This window comes from Pleurodeles waltl, chromosome 11 (genome assembly GCF_031143425.1).
Source record: "Pleurodeles waltl isolate 20211129_DDA chromosome 11, aPleWal1.hap1.20221129, whole genome shotgun sequence".
NCBI classification, from domain to species: domain Eukaryota; kingdom Metazoa; phylum Chordata; class Amphibia; order Caudata; family Salamandridae; genus Pleurodeles; species Pleurodeles waltl.
In genome coordinates, this window is record NC_090450.1 from 890,773,928 (window position 1) to 890,795,122 (window position 21,195).

The following is a 21,195-nucleotide window of genomic DNA, read 5'->3' on the forward strand; positions in this document are numbered from 1 at the left end:
TCTCATACATTTCTCTCTGCCCAAAGCAGGAAGGGAAGCAGGGTGAGGGTAAGGTTTCTCATTTCCATAAGGTTGTACTAAGGAGGTCACCTGCAGCCTGTAAGATGGTATTTTGATTGCTGCCATCTTTAATAGAACCCCCTGGGAAGGTTTGGTCACAGTAAGATAGGAAGTACTGAAAAGAGGTTTGTGTTTTGGTGGGAATTCGAGATTGATTAGGCATATCAAAGCCACTAATCTTAATTTCTCACCACTATTTATGCACCAAAGTCATGCAAATTTGAGTTTCATCCTAGAATGGAGAATATTTACATGGACTCAGTAATGCCGGGTCATTCTCATTGCAATTCTCCCTGATTCTTGGGAGAAAATCACTGATATTTTCTGCCAGCTTTGAGCAAGCAAAAAGTGTCAGCAGTAGGGCTGTAAGTGGTGAAAGAGATCATATTTTATTAATATATCAGTGGCATAGAAGCTAGCATACGGTGACTAATTAACCTATTTTTGAAGGCCTAACAGAGAAAATAGCACGAGTTTTGAAATGTGCATGTTTCAATTATGGTGCCTCCATTCGTATTAACATGAGAATTTTGTATTCATATTAAATTAAGTACTAATGTGAGTTAATAAAAGTATTATTGAAAGTACTAGATGAAAATAAATTAAATTAATTTTATTAATGCAAGTTACATGTGTGCAGAAAAATAAATGCACATTCAAATTAGTTCTAACCTGTCTTGATAATGTTTGCAATGAAATATTTGCTTTGCGTAGATGAATTGTAAGGTGTGCAACATGTATATTAATGTATTAAACGTATTAATGAATTTTATCAATGCAAGCTAAAATGTGTGCAGAAAAATAAATGCACATTCAAATTAGTTCTAACCTATCTTGAATAATGTTTGCAATTAAATAATTTGCATTGCATGTATGAATTTTAAGGTGTGCAAAATGTTTATAAATGTATTAATGTATATGAAGGCTTCTTAGCTTGACTAGGCTGGAAAAGATTAATTTTGCAGCAGTAATGGAAAAACAATTGTTTATTCTGTCCCCTCTGACCTGAATTATTTTCCTAAAGTGTTAATGTGAATGTTGACTACTCTATTGTATTGTAGGCAAGAGACAGGTTTAAGAAATATCAATGTAACACTTTTTGTTCTAACTGTCCAACAGAATAGGAAACTTGTAGTTCTCTTGTGAAAATTATTATTTTTGTTTATTGTGTGCCGTGAGCAAGGATCTCAAGTATTAATTAATTAGAGAATGTAATATTTTGTTAGAAACGTGTGGAATCATTCGAGGACAATTCACTTTTGCTGAGAAGATTCAGAATAGTAACAGAATTGGCGGTGCCATCTGCAGTGATTGGATGCTGAAACTGACATCCGAAGAGTGCCCACCTGATGGACCAAAGAAGGGTTTGTGCATACTTTTAATTTAGTGAAGAACTTTGTAAATGTTCTCAGTTCTTGTTAGGTCCTGTCGAAATCAGTCTGTCTGGAGAGAATCTTCAGTCTGTCTTCTCCTGCCTTGAAGAAGGCCAGAACACTGTTTTGAGTCACAATCTATTTCTTTAAGTCCCCTGATGAGTTTTCTTGTCATAGTCTGCACTGCCCTGTATTGTTCGGTGGTTCAGTACTGATAAGGCCAACTAATTTTGAACCGCTGATCTGTCCTGTGTGCAGCCCATATTCTGTGCTGTCCTTATGCTGCTGTCAACTGATACAGGAAGAAAGTGAACATCCTGCTTGATGAACTACTACTGTGTGCTCTCCCACGAGGAGAGGTTTAACTAAATGTGGTTTCTTATTTCATTTTCAGTTAGTTACTTATACCAGCGTATTTTTGTAGTAAGTTGCAGTTAGATGTTTTCCAATTTTTTTGTCTCTCTTTTGTTTTTGGTTTTGCATGTATTAGCATGTTCCCATGCATGCAAGTCAAAATTCATGTTAATGATAGGAATGACCCAGCTCTCAAACCTGAAATCTGAAATTGAATGTTAAACTGTATTTTGATGATTTACTGATATCATCATCATCTGCTTTGAATCCTAAGTATGTTTTGGAGTGTTTAACAGTGTTGATGTTTAATGGGATGAGAGACAGATTTAAGAAAAGTGTTGCTGCACCTCGTGCAGCGCCACTTTCATTGGGCCCCTCAGCGCCCCCTACCTCCACCATTTGTGTGCTGTATTTAAAATATGGCACACCATGGTGCAGCATAGGGGGCTATAGTGTCAATTTTGTTTTCTGCTATTGATGTACTCTGCAGGAGCAGCACCAAAATATCTAAAGTGAATTGGGAATTTTATTACATTCTTTCCTTCACTTCAGTGTTGCTTAGTAGTGCTTAAACCTATCACACATTTTTCTGGGGAACGCCTGCTGCTTGTATCACAGCTAACATATATGTGTGGAGTTTTCTCAGTGAAGTGTGTTGTAAACTAACATGTTAGTGCCTTATTAAGTTGTTGGGGGTGCTCTCTCACAAATGAACACCCTTCTTTTGGACACCAAGTATGTGACTTACACGAATCAGGTATTACATTAGTGCAAATTAATTTGGTGTAAACGTTATGGCTCATATCATCATAACATTTAAATCCAATTTAGGAGAAGTCAAATGGAAACTTTGTGCCCTACCAGCATCTTTGTACTGGTGGTTGTATGGTTGAAATTGTAATCATGTGAAATAAGTACCAACACATTTTAGAATTTTACCAAAACTCATTTAATGATGGAATTAACCTGAGGATATTTTCTGACAAATGAAGGCGGAAAGCAATTTGCCAAAATCATGAAGTGGAATCCAGTTGGTTAAAACATAACATATTTGATCTGAAACATGTTCAATATATGATTGACAATAATTATCTCCATACATTACAGTTGTTGCATACAAAGTACAGTTTAAGATTTGACCTCCATCGGGGATAATATAAATACTTTTGCACACACAACCTGTACAGGAAAGGATATAATAATTAATATTTAAGAAAATAATAGATTTCCAGTGGATTACTGTTCAATTTCTCTACCTTATTTGGTTTCTCTTACACATTAGAAAAATATATTACATATTTAAGCTCAATTTGTTTTTTACTTTTTTACTTTTACTCAAATATATAGTTAAATTGATAAATTCTATGAATGCTCTACCAAGAAGCACAAGCCAATGGGTGTACCTTTACGGAACAGCCAACTCACCAGCCAACCTACATTTGCCTTTTGCTTTACTTCGAGCTACAGAACTGAATGTGTGCTAAATGAGAGGGTTTGGAAGGGATTTGCCAATGACTAATAAGGCTCTCATTCCAAGCCTCTCAGATCTCCTAATTCACCATCAAATGTAAAACAGTGAGATGTGTGGTCATTCTGTATGTGGCACTACCACACCCCTTCAGTTTTCTAATGGAATATTCACCAGGTAAAATAGGCTATAGTGCTTCCTGTAAAAATAGATGCGAATGTGGGAACTGCATGCTCAGGAATACATTTTTTTGTTACTTCTCATTTAATAAGTTGACAACTCAAAATAGTGCAGTTACCTGTAACTCAGCAAAAGATCACATTTCCTGATTCCGGGAGATTGGGGTGCTGTATTACTTCTTTCAAAATGATAGCTTAAGTAGGAATATCCCTGAACTGTGTTAGGATTAAATATTGTTCTGTAAATGTTAGATGGCATAACAAAAAAATAAGATTATGTAATAAAGGCCACTAAAAATAGAAATGCTTTGGTTTTTCATTTTTTGTGGCACCAAATAGTTCAAAGATTTCCACATAGGCTACCTTTGAAATACATAGTAAGTTCCCCATTAGATAAATCCTCAATGGTACACTACGCAAAATGTCTGTATGTTTCCATATTTGTCTGTCCATTTAACACCTTATACTGTTATGTGCAATAGATAAAATATAAATAATCAATTTATCTGCTGCAAACCAGCAAAGATCACTGTAAAAGGAAGAGTACAATTGTGTCCCAACCTTCTGAATTTGCAATATGATACTAAATGACACCTCAGATCACATGAGTTAAAGACCCACAATAGCACCATCAAAGCCTTCTATCTAAGCTAAGTCAAGGATATTGAAGTATGCACTTAAATTCACTTATTTATTCAGTAATGTAACTGAATGTGGAAACAATTTCCTTAAAACTGAATAATGAATAGCATGCTTAGGCAAGGTTTGAGCTATTCATTTTGAAAAAAACATAACACAGATGTACAGTGTGGTTGATATGTGTTCTTTCAGATTACATTGCACAATCTTAAAAGCATCACAACTCACTATGTGAGCTATGCACCTAATAGCTGCTTGAAAGGATTTTGGGTTTCTTGATATGGATTAAATAGGCAATTACTGAATTAGGGACTTAAGTGACATACTATGACACTTAGTTTGGATGGAGGAAGAATATTGTAATGAACAATGTCTCAAGCTGGAAGTAGGTTTTGTTAGTAATGAAACACACTCCAGCGACAGGTATGAACTACATATGCTGACGCTCCATAAAGACCTTGAAAATTGAAGTTGCCTGGAATCTTCCTGGCATGTAACAGTGCTGTTATAGATAATATTATGCGCATTACATGTCAAACACATCCAGTCATGATCATTTCAGTTTTTAATGTCATAGTTCCCTTAAACAGAGTGGGCCCCTAATCATGAAGAAACTTAAATTTACACTAGTAGAACTATGCCTTCACATGGGTGCAGATTTACAACTGTTTCCTACTCACAAAAATCAGAGGAGTACACCTGGAAGGATGTGACAGCCATAGCCGTCCATGTGGACTAATGTCAATGTCAAGTGACAGCTCCAACTTGCTCCTATTCATTCTGTGCATGCTTTTATATGGCATCAAAGACTCCACAGGTAATGGAGGCCCCTGTACAAATGTACATTTTTCTTTTTTTTCCACTGGGGAAAATATTTTTCCTTATTTAGATAGTCCTTCCTCTATAATGCCAGTAGATTTGGGCATAATCTTTTCCCCTTCACATCCTCGAACAGACTCATCTCTTCTGCTTTGAGGTGCAACCCCAAGCAGTACCAACTGAGCACCTCTGCTGGGTGGACTTTTCTGCTACAAGAACTTTGTATCACCATCGTGGCCCCCAGCCTCCTTGGAACCACCGCTGTGTCATGCTTCCATGATGCAGGCCATCACATCGCGAGCCCCTTGTCGACTGCATCTTCAATGACAGTGCAGGTCTCTGCATCGTAAGCCTCAGATCTTCTTCAGAGACAAGGTGACAGACACATGTTGTGAACTGTTTAAAAGTCTGTGTTAAATTCTGGGGCTTGTCTCTGCTGCTGCTCGAAGAATTATAATGCATGCTTTAACACCTTTGCTTCTGTACAATGGAAACCTGTTGTATTTGGGAATTTTTTAATCCCTTTATATTTAATAGACTGCAAATTATGCACAACACTGCCACCAGACTTCCTTGCCACGTTCCCCAGTGCGCTTAGTTTTAACCCGTCTGTGTGACATTCATCGGATGACCATTAATAAACAGGTTAAGCTCATAGCACTGTGTTTCATGTAAAAGACCATGGCTCAGAGGGCTCCTTATTACATAAATAGTCTGGTCACACTGTGTAACTATGTTATGCTCATGGAATCTTAGACTATTTCCAAGGTGAAAAGGGATCATGTCAGAGTTTGGGAATGCTCACGTATTTGTGGTGTTCCCAAATTCACAAAGCAAGACATTTCTTTTGCCAATCACTTTCCACCTGTTCAGTGAGATTTACAACTGGGGATTTCTAGGAATTTGTGGTGGAGAAATCAGCAGTTATCAATGCTTTTACGTCTGTCAGGAAAACCTCTGTGAACTCCTAGCAGTTGAAAATTATTTTTATGTGTTAACTTTTGTTTGCGGCACAAAATATCTTTGTGTATAAGTGCCAGTGTGTGTACTTCTAAAACATAGTAAACTGTATGTAGCCAATTTTTCTTACAAGAGAAAAATGGATTACAATAATCAGAAAACTTAAATAGAATAATTTATATAAAGTGAGAATTATTTATCTCACATTGCTTTTAAATTGCTTAACGCTAAGCAGTAGGCAGATTTGGGACCAAACTAAACATTTTATCCCAGAAGAATCATCAGTATTTAGGAGGATGTTGTGGTAAAATCATTTTCAAAATAATGACTTATGAGGCAAACAAAATAACTAGTTCAAAAGCTATGCACAGTTATAGTACCAGATGATCGTTTAAATAAATATACAAAGGAGATGAACTATCAAGCTAACACTATTAGGCAAAGTAGAAGTGTTCAATGCACAGAATAAACAGCAACACTTGGAAGGAAACCTTGGAAATGGATCAATAATAGCAAAGGATAACATCACTATATTAGCAACACAGTGGGCCTAATTATGAGTTTGACAGACGGGATAACCCATCCGCCAAGATCACGACAGGGTGGCTTCCATCACAGTGGTGACAACCCAGACAGACCTATTAGGCTGAAACTTCTGTTTCCACCCATCAGCCTAGCAGGGAACAGGCAGCAGCAAATTGAGCCGGTGGCAATGCTGTCACCTGCAGGATGCACCAGAACCCTCGCAATGTTCACTGTCTGCACACAGTGAACATTGTCAGGGTGCTGGGCATGGGGTTCTCTGCACTGCCCATGCCAAGTGCATGGGCAATGTACGGGCCCCCCTGTGGCCTCCTGCACCTGTTCTCTATGAGCCTTTTCATGGCAGTGAAACCGCAGGGCTACCCTGATGGATTGCGACCTCTACCCGCCGTCAACCCGTCATAATCACTAATCCCAGAGGAGGTGGCAGAACCCTGGCGGTATGACTGCCAGGGTTTTAATGTGGCGGTCAGACAGCCACAGCCCTGGAGGTCCTGACCGCCATCACAAGTCTGGCAGTCTTAAGACCACCAGCCTGGTAATGAGGCCCAGTGTGTCTTCACCAGGGGTGAGGTTGGCTATTGAAAGGTAAAATAATGGGCATATTTGTATTGCTGTGATGCAGGATACCAGTGCTCTAGGAATCTCATAAAGATGTATTTTGTTAGGTACCTATAAGTCAACTACATAAACTAAGGTGAGCCCTAAGGAGATTTGTTGCTCTGCTCAAGGTACCTTGCCATAAAAACCTGTTTTTAATCAAGGTAGTTTGTCTCTTACCTTCTCTGTGTAGTCTCTAAATATGATGAACAATTATGATCAGATCTGGGTGTGGATGTAAATTAAGTGTAACCAGATATAGGCTACTAAGCCTGCATCACAATAACCTCTGAAAAGCAAGGGGAATGTGTTTGGGGGCAAAGGTTGAGAACCGGTATTCACCCTGTTGTTTAAGGTTGGTGGATTTTTCACAGTTCTGTTAATATAAAGTGGTCAATGTCTTCTGTCTTGCTATTCAGATCTTTTCATATCTACCCTATTTGTCTCTTCAGCCCACAAAGTTTACTTATTGTTTAAAATTGTCTTATAATTAACACATTAGGAGATTGTAATCTTGAGAGTCTTAATTGTAGTAGAAAATACTTGGAGCAAAAAAAAACATTCAAAAGAGTATTCTATCAGTGGGATTGTTGTGAGGTCCCTCTATTAATTGTTTCATGGGTTCATTCTTAGTTGTGCAAAAGGTTGGCAGTTCTATTTTGTGCCTTTGTATGAAGAATGCATACTGAGTAATCTCTTTCTACTCTAGCAACTTGTTTTCCGTCATGATTATAAGAAAATCTTCTGATAGGGTTTTATAAACACATTAAGGAGTTTTAATTTCATTTTTCTGTGATTATTATTTCCAATAGTAAATGTTCTTTGTGTTTCACATATATTGTGTTTGATAATTCTACTTTAAAATGCACTTAATCACTTGGGGCCACATGTACGAAGATCAGATTTTGCGAACTCGCAAATTGTGAGACTCAGTGACTCGCAATTTGCAAGTCGCAAACCCTGATGTACAACAATGTCAATGACAATGTTTGTGAATTGCAATTCCAATCACAAATGACCTACCTCATGAATATTCAATTTGAGACCCGATTGGGAATGGCAGCACTCAAAGTCATGGTGGCCTGCTGGGTTCAGCAGACCACAATGTCTGTGACTGCTTTTAAATAAAGCAGTATTTTTTTAAATGTAGCACGTTTTCCTTTAAAGGAAAACGGAATGCATTTCGAAAAAAAAAAAAAAGTTTTCTTTTCATTTTTTCAGAGGAGGTAGTGGTCCGTGGGATTTTTTTTTGCATGCATTCACAAATGGGAAGGGGTCCCATTGGGACCCCTCCCATTTTGCGAATGGGTTAGCACCATTTGAGACTGGTGCTAACTGCGATTGTTTTGTGACCGCATTTGCGGTCACAAAACAATCATACATCAGACTGCGAGCAGGCAGTAATCCGCAGGACCACTGCCTGCTCTGAAAAAATGTTTTTTGCATGCTTTCACATGCGAATGGGTTAGCACCAATTTGAGACTGGTGCTAACTGCAATTGTTCTGGGACCGCATTTGCCATTACAAAACAATCATACATCGGACTGCGACTCGCAATTAGGAAGCGAATGTCCCTTACTAATTGCTACTCGCAAACCCTTTTTGCAATTCAGTAAATAGTTTACCGAATCACAAAAATGGGTCTGTACATTCCAAAATGCTTTTTTCTCATCGCAAATGGCACGATTCTGCGAAATGGGCCACTTGCGACAAGAAAAAAGGTACGTACATGTGGCCCTATATCCTATCATAATTGATTATGCTCTGAATGGGTTTGTGGCATGATACCGGAACTTCATAATGTTACCAAAATATTGTGTGACAGACACATTGAGGTATAATGTTTACAAAAACATTACTCCATTTACAATAATATTAGAATGGTATAATATTTTTGTAAATGCTATTTGAGACACAATTCTTCTGTAAGGTGATACTTTCGCTAATAATATTCTGACATATAAGCAGATTGTTTTGTCCAATGTAACCCATGTATGTATGAACATGTTGTAAATTTGGTTATCAAAAATGGAGAGTACATATTACAACTTTCTACCATACATGATTTTTTGTACATAATTCTGAAAATGTGTCTGCTTTTATGCACATTTTAGATACACATTGATGTTTAAGTATACTACCATTCTAAGCCCAATACAAAATAAAGTAGACTCATTTAATTTCTGAAGTGTTAAAAATCAAATATAGCATGTCATAGTTAAATTTAAAACTTTCTTCTTAATGTTTGCTTGCATGTAAGAGTAAAAGATAAACATGGTGGCAGGCATGTTTAAGCATTCCCAACATATATGCCATTGATTCTTTACTGAAAAGTAAAACATTATCCACAGACCTAAAAGAATTTGAATAATTATATCTGATTCTATGACCAGATCCCCTCTAATCTATACCCTTGTCATTTCCTCTTGTTAGTTACTGCACACAGGAATATCTATGAACACTATGAGCAGAATTCATAATTCGGTACAGGTTGCAGGCCTGAATAACAGTAAAATGTTTTCACATTTTTCTTGAAATACTACCAAGCAAAGTAGGAAGGCAGTTGAAATTGGAAGTAGATGTATGATATCCAGGCAGCTAGATAATAACCCTTTTGCTATTTTCAGGGTGTACCTTACTTGTATTGTCAGATTTATAATTGTCTTGTACCTCCGTCCTTTGTCTGGCCCTCTCTACAGAAAGAATCATATAATTTAATTAAACGTCCTTAAGTTTGATAGGAATTGAACATTTTTTCTCTTGCTTTTGTGTGTTATTTTGTTCATTTGTTTAAAGCAAGTTTTATGTTCATATGTTATGATTTTTTTTTTTATTATTGCAAATATGGACGGTGTTTAAGGAATTCTCTTCTTTCTGCCAATTTTCTTCAAGATTTTAGTCAACAGTCAGTGCTGATAACTAAGCTATTTAATGTAATACAGTCTAAATACTGAAAAACGTTTTTACCAGATTTTTTAAACTCAAATTATGTACCAAGAAGTCATAAATTTGGAAATGTCAATAGAATTGGGTACTTTTGAGCATTGGAATATAAACTTAAAAATTAAAATAGTGTTCCAATTTTAACTAGGTGTTTGCTACAAATTTAAGACCTAATCAACATCAAGCAACCAAGCTCTCCTTAATTGCAACATGAAGGTTTCATTTTCAGCTGTGCAGTCCATCAAAATTGTCTTGTGGTGCATAATTAATATTCAACAACAATAATAAGCACACCCAACTTGCTTATTGATATATGATTTAGCTTGAAGAAATTTTTCTCTTTTTATATATGTCTGCGGTTATTACAAATATATAATGTATTTGAATTATTAAAAATATTACTTTTTTATAAATACAATGAGGTCTAGTGTACAATTTCCTATTTTCTAACTGATAAATGTGCAAGATGTTAGCTGACCATCAAGAAACTTAATCTTATCACACTGCTTGCACCATTAGGTCATACACCTACTCTAGTCTGAGCAGCTACATTTTGCCCATTTCACCATCATTTTGATTTGTGTGGTCAGTCAGTTATGTGATTTCAAAAATCTCTTTCTTCATGTTTGCTCTATATCTGTTGTAGCAAAATCTTTTATTATGTCTCATTTTGCTCCAGTTACTGGCTTAAAACTAATATAAATGTATAATTTGACTGTACCCAATGTGGAATCAGTATCCATCTTTGATGAGGGAAAGTAAACTACGTTCATTGCCTTTAGTTAATGCGGGCATCCCTCAGTCTCACTTATGATCAATGAGCCAGATGACTTATTTGGCCGCATTGCATTTAGGGATATTGTGGAATAGTTTCAAAGTACCTTATTATGAGGTTAATGCACTGTAAATTTATTTTGGTCATTATGCTTGTTTAGAATAGACAGACATTGATTCACCAATATTGTCAAAGGTAAGACATAAGCTTTGAGGGTTAATATGTATTTGATTAAGTAATCTTTATAGAAAACTCATATGAAAGGGACAAAAATGTGAAATAATTTTACTATTAGCCTTCCATAAAAAAGTCACAAAAAGAATAGATGAGAACCTTAGCAAAATAACATTAAAGCTACTTATGTACTTACTTTTGAATGTTCTCATCTTTGTTAAATTTTTCTTAGAGTAAACATAGGCTTTTTGTTCAATTTACAATTTCTATTTATGTATTCCAATATTGTAAGCTTGCAAGATGGAAAGAGCATGATATAATGAAGATACTAAACAGGAACCAGAAAATATGATACCCCCATCTGCTCAAATTTCAACACCAGTTACAATTTAATTTCCCCCAGCATGAGTTCAAATGTGCATTGTATGAGATTTACGAACGGTTTTCCCAGCAATGTGTGGTGGTCATTTCATGCATGTAATTCATAAACAGCTATTAGCAGCATACGAGCCATCAAAAACCACCCACTGGGTGAATGTAGTTACTGGCTGGGGTAACCAAGCAAAAAGGTAATTGTCCTTGGTCCAATAAATCATCATCTTGGATAATAATCATCTGGAACTCCTGAAAGATTTCTGACTTTTAGTGCAGCATCAACAGTCTTAATTAGTGTATTGATCATTGTTCTCATTTCTGGTGTGTATGGATCATACTCCAACTTTCTTAGTCCGGAGCGCTTGAAATTGCCATCCTTTTGACCTTCCACACAGAGAAGTCTGTCTTGTACAACGGGGATCCCCAAAAGGCTCACCATCCTCTTCAGCTGAACAAAAAGGTCCTGTTTGAGTTCCTCAAAGTGTACAACAAGAACGTTCTTACCATATTTCAGCCAGTCAATGGTGTGAGTTGCCCACCAAGGTGCATAGTTGTTGACAAATTCAGGCCATTCTACAAAAGAAAAAGGACATGAAATTGTGATACCTTGCTAAGACAGAGAACAACAACAAAAAATATAAGGTATATTTAGGGTTCTGAACAAATAATGGCAGCTAGGGACTCTATTACTGCACCACCTCTAGTAATCACAAGATATACAAGGCATATTGGCCATCTCAACAGGCTAGCTATCAGAGGGCCCAACATCAGAGACATTTCTTTATTTTAGAGAGGCAACATAAAATGATTGTATGAAGAGAAGGTCAGCCAATAGGCAAAGCAAACAGGCAAATCTTTTGTCTTTTGTATCCTTTAATTCTTGTACTTCCTCAGTGTACATATAAACACAGCCAACACGTTTTGCCCTGTCACAGGATTACTCAAGGCATGTTCTGAAACAAAAAGGTGTCAAAGACTGAATAAAGTAAAAAATGTAATAAAGACCAGCAACCATTGATGGTACGCTTAGTCAAGGTACACTATCTTGAATCCAATTAGGAGTATCAGTGTAGTTTACAAAGAAAGCATGATTAAGTCTGGCACAGTAGTTCAATTCTCCAAGCTGTGTTCAACAGCTCTGGTAGCTTTCAGTGTTTGAAAATAAACTAGTTGTAGGAAAATAGAACTACTGTGCCAGATTCATCACAAATTTAAATATCAGTAAATGAACTATACACTTATTTCATATTATATCAGCAATAAGGGAAGCACAAATGAAGCATTTTTTTGTAGTTCTCAAGTATGATGTAAAAAAAGATTTTAGTAGGATCCAAACAAATCAGGACACTTTACTTAGTGATGCATAAATAATAAATATTCGCTGAAACCCAATTTCCACAAATTATCGTTTTTTGTGCTAAATAGTTTTACTAGTAAACTGCATGTCTGTTCAAAATTTAGCAGCCATCTTAATAGAAAATGTACTGTCTGTAAATGTCAGTGCACTACCTCACTATAAGTAGCTACTTATCACACCCTTACCACTCCACTCTACTGCTGAATGTCCTTGCACATTTGCTATACGTGTTTTTTCCATGACGCTTGGATTTTTCACAGTCCCTTTGACTTCAATGATATTACATTAATGGAAACACCCCCACTTTGTATGTATGTATTTATCTGTATTTGTAGAACACTTTCCGGCCATAGAATTGAAGCGCTGAGCAACAATAAGGAGAGTGACAGAAAACATTACGGAGAAAAGAAATACCTAGAACTACTGAGGAAAGAGCCAGGTTTTCAACTGCTTCCTAAAGGCCAGAAAATTATGTTTCTTCCTAATAGTCAGAGGGAGAGTTCCTGCTTTGACAGCAGCAACTAAAAATGCTGTGTCACCCCATCTGGCCTTACGAGTACGAGGGACATGGATCAAGTGAGATCCTGCTGATCTAAGCTGCCGACCCGGCATGTACCAGTGTAATGTGGAGCAGAGGTATTCAGATCCAACCGAATGAAGAGACTTATGCGCCAAACAAAGAGTCTTGAAAATGATGCGCTTTCTGATGGATAGCCAATGTAACTGCTTCATTCTGCCGCTAGCAGAAGCTGAACAGGGAAGATCTAGTACTAGACGGGTGGCAGAATTCTGAATCAGCTGTAATGTGCTGAGCGAGTCTTTATAAACGTTTAGCATCAGGGCATTACAGTAGTCTTTGTAATTTATTTCTGCACCACTGTATTTTAATAATCCAGTTGACATTACCAATAGAGCAATCCTCTCTTGCAGGAGACGCCGTGGAAATATTACACAAAATGATGGTGCATGTGGTGGGAAAAATCTTCCCCGTTTTGTTAACTTGTAGTATGAAAATGAAGGTAGAATGCAAAAGGTAGGACCCATCTTGTGAAAGTTGAGTGAAGTGGAGTAGGGAAGTCTTTAGCTGGATGCCAGTCAAAAGGTATGTCAATACAGATTCTTTGCCCAATGACCTAATCCTTCTAAACTCAGATTACATATCTTGTAACACGAATTGTAGGAGCAACAGACTAAAGAAGTAAGAAGTAAAGGAAAATAAAAACTTAATGAGATGCTGTAAACAAAAAATGTTCCTGCCTCTTATCAGGTAGCCACGTTTTGCAGGTTATTTCGCCTATCTTGTGATATCCGTTCAATATGCGTTTTATAGTCCACGCTGACGAAATGTTTCAGAACAAGGTCAATGACAACAGTAAATGGTAAATAAAGAATAGAAGCTAGCTGGTCACGTCACAATAGCAGTTGATGTGTCAGACATGGAATAGTAAAAAAAAAAAAACGGATAAAGTAAAATGTACATCAAAGTCTAGTGTACAGGGAAGATGCAGTTAAGGGGATTGCAGCATGTTCTACCTTGAATAGTAATTGGCACGCATTATTCCCACAGATATAACTCTTCGCCTGTCTGAAAGTGCTACCAAACAGATGTGTTGACTCTTGCCCCCTTTGTGCCTATTGCATCCCAAGGCACACATCTATGAGCCTTTGATTAAAAGTAAAACGTGCCATTTTTGTTTCTGAAATTACAGTTTAGTTCTACTCTATGGTAACGTAAAAGGGGTGAATTGTAGTTCTTTCTGAGTGAAAGGGAGCATTTTATTGATTATATCACTTTTGTGCAGTATGATTCCCATTCACCAAGCCAGATCAAATTTAAGATAAAATAAAAGTGGAAATGCTGCGGTGAGGGAAGGCAAAAGCAGGCTAAGCATATTCATTAACTTCATCTTAGAAAACTAGTCACATGGGCATTTTAGCAACTGAGTATAGAACAGTGGAATAGATGTCTAACTCATCGTGAATATAACAAACATTTCAAGGCATATTTACTAGAACTTGGCATAGGGAAGCATTGCAAGTATTTCTTCTGGGCTGCCCTATGCCAATTTGAAAGGGCAGAAATGCAGTGTATTTACAAGATGCTGTGCATTTCTGTCCTTTCACCCTGCACTGGCACACACATTGCAGCCTAGCACCAACTCAGGCACACTTGCACTATCGTGCAAGGGTGTCTGTGTTGTTGGCAGGATGTTTTGTGTATGAAGGTGTCTATTCCTGCACAAAAACAATCTAGAGAGGCATTTTCCTCTTTCTCTGTGTGCTGCAAAAAGCAGCACACAGAGAAAGAGGAAACAATGAGGAGAAATGAAGATATTTCTACATGTTGGGCCTGCACTGGGGAGGTGTAGAGTTTTGACAAAAAACAGGTTTACAGATTCTTTTAAATCTGGGACTGTGTCAAAACCCATGGGTTTTGCATTGGAACACCCATCGCAATGCCCGTGGTATGCCTCCCTGATGTAGTGTAAGGCAAAGCAGCGACTTGTTTTGTGTTGCCATATATCACATCTACGAGGCAATGAAAAGCAAAGAACAAAAAGTGACACACCAGTGGTGCAAGGGGCTTGTAAATATGCCCCTTTGTTTTTATGGTTACGTTAGTCCAATTTAGTTGCGGTAAAAGGAATAGGCTTGATCCCATTGGAATTTTTTGTGGTTACACATTAACTCACTCACATGTACACTCTTATAGTCATTCCCTTATTCATTGCCTTACTCTCATTCACTCTTACACCCACTCACTAATAGAGCAGCATACTTTAGGTTCCAACCTGTATATATTATGTATATACATTTATATACTCATATATGACATTTATATTCAACATGCAGCTAAACTTCATTAACACATGTGTTACATTTAAATGGATTAATATTGTGTAACCATTGCAATCACTAAGAATTTACACATAAGCATATCATAAGTGTATCAATTGACTAATGTAACCATGTTGATGGCATATTTATGTTTAACATTGTCTGTTGCTTCCATTGGTTTATAATACTGTAATGTGCATCCATTTTGTTTCTCGACTTAACTTATCTTGACGCTAGGCCTTAGCTGCCAAATGTTTGCTTTAATGCTGGCAGTATACGGTTGCTTACTTCTGCAAGTGCATTATTGTGCTTTTTGTTAGCTAGAGTAAGACTTAATGTCCTTTATTATACTGTTGATAGTGAGGTCTGGGAGAGGAAATTTGGCAAGGAATGCAGAGCAACGATGAAGTGAGAAGACCTCCTGTTCATGGTGTACCAGGAGGATGCAACACCCCTCAAATGGGGTTACTGGATTGGCTGTCAGTGGTGGGAGTGACAAATGGATGCTCTAGAAACTACTGTCTTTATTGATAATTCCTAGTTAGGCAGACGTTCCCCTGACTCCAAGAGGGAACAGATCTATCTCTGATGGGTTTCCTGAGTGTGAAGCTTCATGCTGAACATTTTTCCTATTTTTCTGGAACTCTTTTTGAAGTTCAACCTTATGCTATCCTTTTAGAAATTCCCTTGAAAAAGCCTTGGTCCCCACCTATACTTAAATTAGAAAAGTGAAGTTTCTTTATGGAACACCTTATTGCAACAATCTGTTTTCTTTTCATTGTGGCTGTTACTAGTTTGAATGTCATTTTATAGCTTAATTTACTGGCACATTTCGGTCTTCAGATAGTATTGTTATATCTTCTAACCCTATACCTTTTACACGTATTCCTTCTTTGCATATATAGTGGTTGGATTAATGTTCTAAAATAAAATCGTTATATTTGAACAAATGTATTCTTGGTCTTCACTGTGAAGTCATATTGGCTTCATAAAATTGAAAATGTATTTCTGATGTTAGCTTGATTACAATGCTTAAAGTTCACTAACAAAGGTCCATAGGACCAATGAGGAAATATATATGATGATTTCAGTAAGATGTCAAAGTTCCATCACTGTCATACTCACCTTCTCTCTCTCACACATACACATGAACGCATGCCCACACACATAAACATTTACACAACCTAAATTAACCTATGCTCACCCTCTGGTAGCTTGGCGCAGGACAGTCATGCTTAACTTAAAGTGCAATGTGTAAACTATTTGTGCAACACTTAAATTACAGAAACACAGTAAGAACACCACAAAAAGACAACAGTTCAAACGAATAGATAATATGTATCTGAGTAACATGAGACCAAGACTACACAAATCCAATCAGTAGAACTCAAGATATGAGTTTGTAAGGATTTAGGTGAGAATAGTGCATAAAAGCGCAAAACGCCAACTGTGCTCATCTAGTCCTGCCAGACTGGGACAAAAAGAAGAGTTCAGGCCGAGTGCGATAGAGCATTAGCTGGACACAGGGACCCGCGTAGGCCCACTGAACCCATTACCTTAAATCTTGATGCATCGTCTCCGCGACGCTGCTTTGCAAGCTTTGCAGCTGTTCCGGGAAGGACCACAAAGGGCAGAGGACCTTAGGCCCACTTCCAAGGGTCCAGGACTGGGGTGGTACCACTTGGCGGGACAGACTTGCAGATGGTAGAGTTCAGGAGCAGGAGCAGGTTGGTTGGAAGTCTTTTGTGTCCCTGAGACTTCAGAAAACAGGAGGAAAGTCAGCAGGCCCTTGGAGTTACTTTGGGTTCTGGGTTGTAGAGATGCAAGTCAAGTCCTTCTCACTCTCAGGCAAGAGGGCAGCAGGCACAGGTCAGCACAGCAAAGCAGGAATCCATCAAAGTAGCAGTCCAGTAGAGTGGCCGTCCTTTCAGCAGCACAGCAGTCCTTCTTCCTGACAGAGTATCTACAGGTTTAGAATGTACTGAAGTGGTTGTGTCTGAGGTCCAGTATTTATCTTTGGTGCCCTGGTTCTGGAAGGTGGGAGAAGCTTCTAGTGGCATGTCTTTCTAGTGCACAGATGCCCTACCACCACTGTCTGGGCTCCAAGGTGGCTGAAGTGACAATGCAGGGTTGTTAAGCTCTATTGTGTGTGAACAGGACAAGCCTATTCAGGTGTATGTGAGGCAGTGCTAAGCTTCTCCCCCATCAAGCCAGTTAATGGCTGATTAAGGCCCATCAAGTCGCACCTAATCTCTCATTGTGTTTAGCTGTGTAGAGGGAATGCACAAGGCCAAGCTGTCACCCACCCCAGAAGTGTATTGGAGACAGGCAGCAGGCACACAGGGCTAAGAAGAGAAAAATGCCAACTTTTTAAAAGTCTAAACAGAACACGTGCCAGTGCTGACCATACTTTAACAAATTGCTCATTTGTATTGAAAACCACAGAACTGAATTAATATGGTCACCATTTATTTACAGCATACTTTGCACTGCATTTGTTTACTGTTTCACTGGACTGAGTGTAGAGAGAAAAAAAAAAACACACTGACATTAACTGATGTTGATAGCCTACCACACACACAGACATAATAAAAACAAAATGACATTAAATCACCTTAAGACAAAATTTTGGGATTGGTGATCTGATGACTCGTAAACAGCTTGTTGTCAAGCCAAAAAACAAGATTCTTGACAAAGGATACTTGAGATGGAAATGCATCCAGAACCTCGGGCCACAGATGGGGGTCCCTAAAGATGAGGGTGGTTACCCACCCACAGAATATCAGTCTTTGGTGGCCATTCCAACTTTCCCGCTGGGCCGGCGGGCGACCGCCAAAAGGCCGCCCGCCGGCCCAGCGGGAAAGCCCCTGCAACGAGGAAGCCGGCTCTGAATGGAGCCGGCGGAGTTGCAGGGGTGCGATGGGTGCAGTGGCACCCGTTGCGATTTTCACTGTCTGCAAATTTTTCAGAATAGAAAAAGGCTCTAGTAGAGCGGCAGTTTTTTCAGTCTTTTAGAGCCAACCTATATGTTTGTTTATCCTCTTCACAGTAGGACCTATGCCAGACTCTTTCCAAGTGTTTACAGACCACCTATCAGTAATGGTTGAGTCTAATTCCACTGAGTTGCTCAGTGTTGTGCAAAGCGCCCTGGCAATCCACTCTAAGTATGCGATATTCTGAGGACAGTGCAGCAATGATATCCAACATCGAGGTCTCATTGAGCCAGAAAATGGTATCCGGGACATAATCATTTAGGAAATTGACAATTTCAATTTGGTGTTTGGCTAAGGAGCAGCAGTTTACATTGAAAAATCAAAAGCAGTCAGATTTGGGCTCCAACATGTCAGCAACTTTGGTAGGTGGAAAATAGCACTTAGTCGAACTTTAGGCAATAGGTAAGGAAAGGGGGCCATAAAATCGCAGTAGGAACACTTTTCCCACATTGTATCTAGATTCCAAGAGGAACAACAAGCTACTGGTGTTACGGGGTGGAGAGAAAATGAGTGAGTAGTGGTGTAAACCAGCCTACGTGAAGTAAAAGGACAAGCATCCATAGCCCCTGGTACCGTTTGTGCGCTGACGGACGCAGATGACCTTGACTTTGGTGCGCCTTTGTGTGCTAGCAGAGCAGCCGCTATGCACGTCCACACCACAGCTAAGATTAAATGTGCTGGCCGAGAGCAGGGAAAGGGCTGTGAGACACTAGAGAGCTAACTGTTCAACAAGATGATCACTAAGGGCCATATGTACGAACACATTTTCCCATAGACACAGAATGGGTAAAACCCTTTGCTACATCTGGCCCTAAATTACTTATTATCCGACCAAGGAATGAATTGCACAATATGTTTGAGTGATTAGCAGGCCCTCACTCTGCCAACAAATTCAGCATATTCAATTTTGACTTTCAGCAGTATTGACAAAGATTAAAAAATGCAACGATTTTAAAACAAAGAAAGTGAATTGCATAAAAAATTGTGTCAGGTACGGTTAGACAAGACAAAAATGATGATTATTTCTTGAGGTGAGCAGTCGCCAATCCCAAATAATAATCCAATTTTTTACACATGTCAATCAACGAAGTAGAACGAAAGGACTATTCACAGGGTCCTTGCAATGTCATGCTAAAAAGCTTGATTCCCAAGTCTTTGAAATGTCAGCAGCTTATGGTGTTTCTAGAATGTAGAGGCTTAATGCACACATAGCCCATCAATAAAAGTGTCAAATCTGATTTTAGATTTATGTTTTTCAGGCAAAACATCCTAAATAGAGCAAAAAATAAAACAGTTGGCCAGTGGAAGAATGAGAGAGGAATTACCATTAAAACAGTAATTGTAAAATCTAGGGCTCTGTTGTTTAAACAGCATGTTCATGACAAAAATACATACTTCAGGACTTCATGCTTTATAATTCCCAGTCCTTGAAATTAAAATATATCTTATTGGACAGGCCTCGTGCAATACTGCAGCCAGCCTACAATTTGCTATTTATTATTTTAATAAATTAGAAAAAAGTATTTAAATATTATTTTTCATTTTAGTGCCAATTTAGTATCCTAACTGAGGCAATGCCTGTGCCACAGGATGGGGATGTACTGATGAAAAGCAGTGATCATTTTGCACAGTGACTAAAGCTTGTGTTTTTGCACGGGAAGATTGTTTTTTTCATCTGTCAGTTAAGAAACTGAAATTAATAAATCAGCTACCCTGTGTAATTGTCTTTTCAATTCTATTTTAAAAGATGAATGACTCTTCAAGGATGTGCAAGGTCTGAACATATTATTCCAAGGTTCTGACCCTCTGTCTGTTAGGGCAGCGTGAACTTCACAAAAGCAACTTCTGTCTATTTATGTGGTAGACTCTTCCCTTGTGCCCTTCTAGGGTTACGACATAAGCAAGGTATTGATAAGCAACACACTTAAGTGTGCTGAAAATTACACAAAGAACAATCCTTCAGCTGGCTGCTGCATGGTAACTTAAGTCAATTTCGAGTTTGATGGACAGGGTACTCTTTCACAAATATGGCAGAGTACCCTGTCAACCAACCAGTCTGTCCACCCACCTCATTTCGAGATAGGAAAACACCAGCTTTAGGTCAATGAAGCCCTTCTTGGTGTTCTGTCGTGATCCAAAAAAATGACAGGTGACAATGGTGCTTTCAAGGGGTACTTTATTTATATTGTACCTCAAAGACCGAACATGCTCTGTCTTAACTTTGCTATACGTTTCGCACTTCTTCTCACGATTCCTCCCTTTCTGGTTCTTTTACTGCCTGCTTAACATCAGGCTCCTGCCTGACATACAAAGTCCCAGTGCCCTGATTTCACATTATCACTGCAACATTACACTTGGCTCTGTCAATGGAAAGCTCCATCCAGTGGATAAGGACCGCGGGATAAAAGGCATTACACCACCGGCCCTATTTAGGGTGGTGGTCTGATGTCCCTTTTTCAGTCTGTCACTGCCAGGAAAAAACTGATGGAGAAAGACCAAAAAAACACAAAAGGTACCCCAACATCCTGAGAGAAAACTCTAGTGTGGGGTCATTAGTTTATGTTTTTCAGAAACTGACTCCCACTTCGGGAGTTTGCTTTAAAAGAAAAAAAAAAGAAAAGACAGCAAACACTACTGCAGTCGTCCACTAATTTTGTTGTGCCTTGAAGGAAACCACTGTTTAAATTCCTTTTAAGGAGCAGAGATGACTGCTGGCTGGAAGTTGTCTCTAAATTTGACAGACGG

The 21,195-nt window shown here is 38.4% G+C and overlaps 1 protein-coding gene across 7 annotated transcripts in view; it reads right to left on the bottom strand.

Moving 5' to 3' along the window:
• Positions 1 to 9,157: 9,157 nt before the first annotated feature.
• The window catches only part of WSCD2 (WSC domain containing 2), a 1,176,783-nt gene continuing 1,164,745 nt past the window's right edge, over positions 9,158 to 21,195 (bottom strand). For all 7 annotated transcript variants that reach the window (XM_069214798.1, XM_069214802.1, XM_069214803.1 and 4 more), the window contains one exon: positions 9,158 to 11,835. In XM_069214798.1, the coding sequence (XP_069070899.1) occupies positions 11,483 to 11,835 (353 nt within the window). In that variant the 3' untranslated portion in view covers positions 9,158 to 11,482. The remainder of the gene's footprint in view (positions 11,836 to 21,195) is intronic.